This window comes from Postia placenta, assembly GCF_002117355.1.
Source record: "Postia placenta MAD-698-R-SB12 unplaced genomic scaffold POSPLAscaffold_2, whole genome shotgun sequence".
Lineage (NCBI taxonomy): Eukaryota > Fungi > Basidiomycota > Agaricomycetes > Polyporales > Adustoporiaceae > Rhodonia > Rhodonia placenta.
The window spans coordinates 2,876,628-2,881,640 of NW_020169833.1; the positions used below are offsets into that span (position 1 = coordinate 2,876,628).

Consider the following 5,013-nt stretch of genomic DNA (forward strand, 5'->3'; position numbering starts at 1 on the left):
AGCTTACATAATGGGGTCCGTGCGCACTTCGTACTCAGCATCGTACCACTACGTTTCTTTTTTCACTAACATGACCACATAGACATGATGGTCCGTGCGCAGTCGGTACTTGTATAAGTAGTTGTACCATTAGTCGGTTGAACCCTAAGTTCAACCTGGTTATTCATTCAAGTCTCTGCTCCTCTTCGCTTGTGGTAGTGGTCATTCTCAACTTCCTCGCTCGATCTTCAGGACAACGTACTGTCTGAAACATTTGTCTTTCCGCTCTATTCCTTGTACTACTAGTGCCCATACTGGCGCCTGTCTTAGCACTCACCCGCAGGTTGAACATTATGTAGCTTACATAATGGGGTCCGTGCGCACTTCGTACTCGGCATCGTACCACTACGTTTCTTTCTTCACTAACACGACCACATAGACACAATGGTCCGTGCGCAGTCGGTACTTGTATAAGTAGTTGTACCATTAGTCGGTTGAACCCTAAGTTCGACCTGGTTATCCATTCAAGTCTCTGCTCCTCTTCGCTTGGGGTAGTGGTCATTCTCGACTTCCTCGCTCGATCTTCGGGACGACGTACTGTCCATAAGCCCTCGCTCGTCGTCTACGAGTCAGGCATCAATATAGGAGTATAGACTGTTGTATCAAAAGGTCGAACTTTCTAAGCTACGTTCCTAGTTTTACCTAGTCGAACATCTCATCCACCATCACGTCGAACAATGCAGTCAACTCAGTTCCTTTGGGACTACCAGCCCTCGCAGGATCACCGCTCCTCCAGTACGACCAAGCAGATCGCTGCTTCGTCACCTCCACAAAAAGAGCTCCCATCTACCCTCGAGGCGGCACCTGGTGTTGTGCAACCGGTCCAAACCCGCAGGTCGTCGCCCATCAAGAACTCGTTAGCTACTACCAGAGACACCCACCCGCTCACCCAGAAGACGTATTCACCACCCTACGGATTGACGTCGAACCTACACAAACAACAGAAAGCGTGCAGTCACCCATCAACGAACAACCACTCGAACTCCCTGAAGTTCAGTACGTTCCCATCGAAATCCCAGACATCGAACTACCACCAGCCCCACCCGCACCAACCAACGCACCGGTTGAAGTCCCTATGGCAACGTTCACTCAAGCAGACATCGATCAGCGCATCGCTGTTGCCCTCGCAGCATACCAATCCCAGCAGTCAACGGCCAACCGACCCCTTCGCCTCGACATCCCCGCTCCCGAACCTTTCAGCGGAAAGGCAGAGGACCTCAGACGCTTCATCCAATGCATCCTCTCCTACTTCGTCGCCACCAACAACACCCGACTCAGCGATGAAGCAAAGATCGCCTTCACTGTAGCGCTAATGAGGAAGGATCTGGGGAAAACATGGGCAGACGCGTATTACGAAAAGTCGGCAGGGGGAGTCCAGGTCTATTCCACTTGGGCAGACTTCGTTGCCGCTCTAGAAGAGGCATTCCCTGAGCACGGAACGAGAATCAAGGCACATCAAATCCTGATGAAACTGCCTGAACAACAGAAGGATAGGAAGACAGCTCTCTCCCTTAGTAACTACGTCACCTGCTTCGAGCAGCTAGCATCAAAGGCTCAGCTCAAGGACGCCGAGGTCAATGGCACCAACCGCGTCAAGAACAACTACCACACTCTCCACGCCAACTTCATCAAAGGACTCCCGAAGGAGCTGTATTTTGCGCTCGCAACAAGGGTCGCCAGGGATCGACCCAACACCATGAAGGCCTGGTACGACGAAATCCGAAATGCCGACGCAGTCAAGCAGGGGGCTCTCGTCGTCACAGACACCAGGGACTATGGTGAACCAATGGATATCAACGCCGCTGCCGTCACATCAACCTTCGCCTCCACATCGGGAGGAAGGAAATGGGAACCAGGAGCCATTCTCAACGAGGCCGATCGGAAGCTCCACAGGGACGGGAACCTGTGCTTCTACTGCCACATCAAGGGCCACAGTGCCAAGGATTGCTGCAAGAAAGCGGCTGCACGACAAGGGGGTGGGAGGCCGAACCAGGGAGGATCTGGGAAGGACGACTTTCGCGCCAGAATCAAGACACTCTCCGCTGACGAAAAGCGGGAGCTGTACGAAGAACTTACAATGGAGGATTTTTGAAGGGGCAGGGTGAGCCGATGCAACCACTGCCCGTATCTGTTTCACTGTCCCGTGTAATTCTAGTAGTCCGAAATGAACGCGCTCTGCACATTCCGATTACTATGGGACGAAAAGATGTCGAGGCGCGCGCTTTCATCGATAGCGGCGCAACAGGAATCTTCATCAGCCCGAGATTTGTCCGAGAGCATCGACTTCGGACAGAACCTCTTCCCCGACCCATCCCCGTCTTCAACGTGGACGGAACTCCAAACAAAGAAGCACTCATTACGCGAAGAGCTCTCTTATCCTACAAGATAAGCGGAGAACCCCGATTCGTCAAAGCCTACATCGCCAGCATCGGCAAGGAAGACATCATCTTCGGCCACACTTGGCTCAAACTCGAAAACCCCAAGATAGACTGGAAAACTGGACGAGTTGAGCTAAACCACCAGTGGACGAAAGACGAGACCAGGGCCTGGAAGATGGACCTGTACCAAAGGCGAGTGGCTCGGCTAGAACTAAAGAAGGCCGTAACTACTCCACTCCCAGAACCAACGGAGGACGAATTCGTCGTCATCTCCACCTCAGAGCACGCAACCCTCCCCGAACGAAAGACTAGCGGCGCAGCAGGATATGACATCTCTGCTGCGCATCAACTCATCATCCCTGCCCGACGACGAGGCCTGGTTGGCACCGATCTTATCATGGCTATCCCCGAAGGACACTACGGAAGAATCGCACCTCGGTCTGGTCTAGCGCTAAAAGAAATCGATGTCGCTGCAGGAGTAATCGACTCCGATTACCGAGGCAAGGTCTCAGTCCTGCTGGTCAATAACTCTGACCTCCCATTCACCGTCAAAGCCGGCGACCGAGTTGCCCAGCTCATCCTTGAAAGGATAAGCACCCCACCAGTAACGCTAACCGACTGCATCGACGAAACAGAACACGGGGAGGATGGGTTTGGGTCAACGGGTATTGCGCCCATCGAGGAACAAGCGGAGGACATCGACGATGATGAGTTCATCATTTCCTACTTATCCGGAACACCGATGATCACCAAGTACGAGAAACAGGAACCCCTGGCAGTGAGGGATGTTCCGTTCAAGGAGCGACTCCCTGAACTTTCATCTGGCTACAAATGACTTCACAACGGCATGATCTGGAAGATCCACCACGACATTAGGCGCGTCACCACTTCCACCGAACTTGCAGCCTCGAACGCCCAAGGCAAGACAGAAAAAACACTACCACAGATGGTACCATCCTACCTACACGATCTCCTCCCCATCTTCGACAAAGCCACGGCTGCGCGACTTCCAGACCACACTGAATATGACCACGAAATCAACCTCAAGGAGGGCTTCGTGGACATGAAGCAACAGGTCTATCCGCTCAACCCACAGCAACGAAAGGAACTCAACAAGTTCCTCGAGGAGAACCTGAGTAAAGGGTACATTCGCCCTTCAAAATCCCCATTGGCAAGTCCATTCTTCTTTGTCAGTAAAAAGGATGGTTCACTACGTCCCTGTCAAGACTACCGGCTGCTCAATGAGAACACGATCAAAGATTGATACCCGCTCCTGCTTATATCAGACCTCCTCGACAAGTTGAAGCACGCCAAGGTGTTCACGAAGATGGACCTCCACGCCGGATACAACAACGTCCGAATCAAGAAAGGGGACAAATGGAAGGCAGCGTTCATTGTACCCGGAACTGATGGCAAACCGCCGCAGTTGTATGAACCAACGGTGATGTTCTTTGGGCTGTGTAATTCCCCCGCTACGTTCCAGCGGATGATGAACACTATATTCGCAGACATGCTTCAAGAAGGCTGGCTTTGCATCTACATGGACGACATCCTGATCTTTTCCCAGGACAAGGCAGAACATGAGGAACGAACACGACGTGTTATCGAACGACTTCGACAACACGACCTCTACCTCAAACCGGAGAAATGCGCCTTTGACGTCACCGAAGTCGAATTCCTCGGCATGATCATCTGTCCAGGAGAAATCGCAATGGACCCTGTCAAACTAGCTGGCATTGCAGATTGGCCGGTGTCGTCCAACCTCAGGCAAGTACGCGCCTGCGTTGGATTTGGAAACTTTTACCGCCGGTTTATCAAAGGCTTCTTGGACAAAGCGCAACCGCTGGTTGCTCTCACCTGGAAGGACGTCGCCTGGACCTGGGGATCTGACCAACAGAAAGCCTTCGAGACCCTCAAGAAGGCATTCCTAAAAGAACCGGTACTACACATGCCAGATCCCGATCGACCCTTCGCTATCGAAACCGACGCCTCCAAGTTTGCAACCGGAGCAGTACTATGCCAGCGCGACGACAACGGCGACTGGCATCCTTGCGGATACCTCTCTCAAAGCTTCAATGCAGCAGAGAGAAACTACAACATCTACGACAGGGAGTTATATGCGGTCATCCGCGCACTAGATGAGTGGAAGCACTACCTCATTGGCAGCCCATACCCAGTAACGATTCTCAGCGACCACAAAAACCTCACATATTGGAAACAAGCCAAAGACATGAACCGACGACAAGCACGCTGGGCGAGTAAACTGACCGAGTTTGACTTCCGCCTGGTACACGTTCCTGGTACCCAAATGGTGCAGAGCGATGCTCTCTCCCGCCGACCTGACCATGACGACGGCTCAAATGACAACACCGACGTCGTTATGCTCCCACCAGAAGTATGGGTCGCTGCCATCGACATTGACACCCGCGACACCATCCTTTCCTTTAAAGACGACCCAATAATGAGGGAAGGCCTCACTGCGGCGCGCACTGGAGGAACACCACGCACTGGAACAGACTGGTCCATCGATGATGACCTCCTCCTATACCAGGATCGGGTCTATGTACCCCCAGATGAGTCTCTTCGCAAACGTCTT

At 52.6% G+C, this 5,013-nt stretch overlaps 1 protein-coding gene across 1 annotated transcript; it reads left to right on the forward strand.

Moving 5' to 3' along the window:
• Positions 1–470: 470 nt before the first annotated feature.
• POSPLADRAFT_1133077 (hypothetical protein) lies at positions 471–2,131 on the forward strand (the record flags this gene model as incomplete). The annotated part of the gene is made up of 3 exons (XM_024484299.1): positions 471–626; positions 723–1,035; positions 1,059–2,131. Coding segments are annotated over 3 exons (1,542 nt in total), but the record flags the coding sequence as incomplete, so codon positions are not given.
• Positions 2,132–5,013: the final 2,882 nt, after the last annotated feature.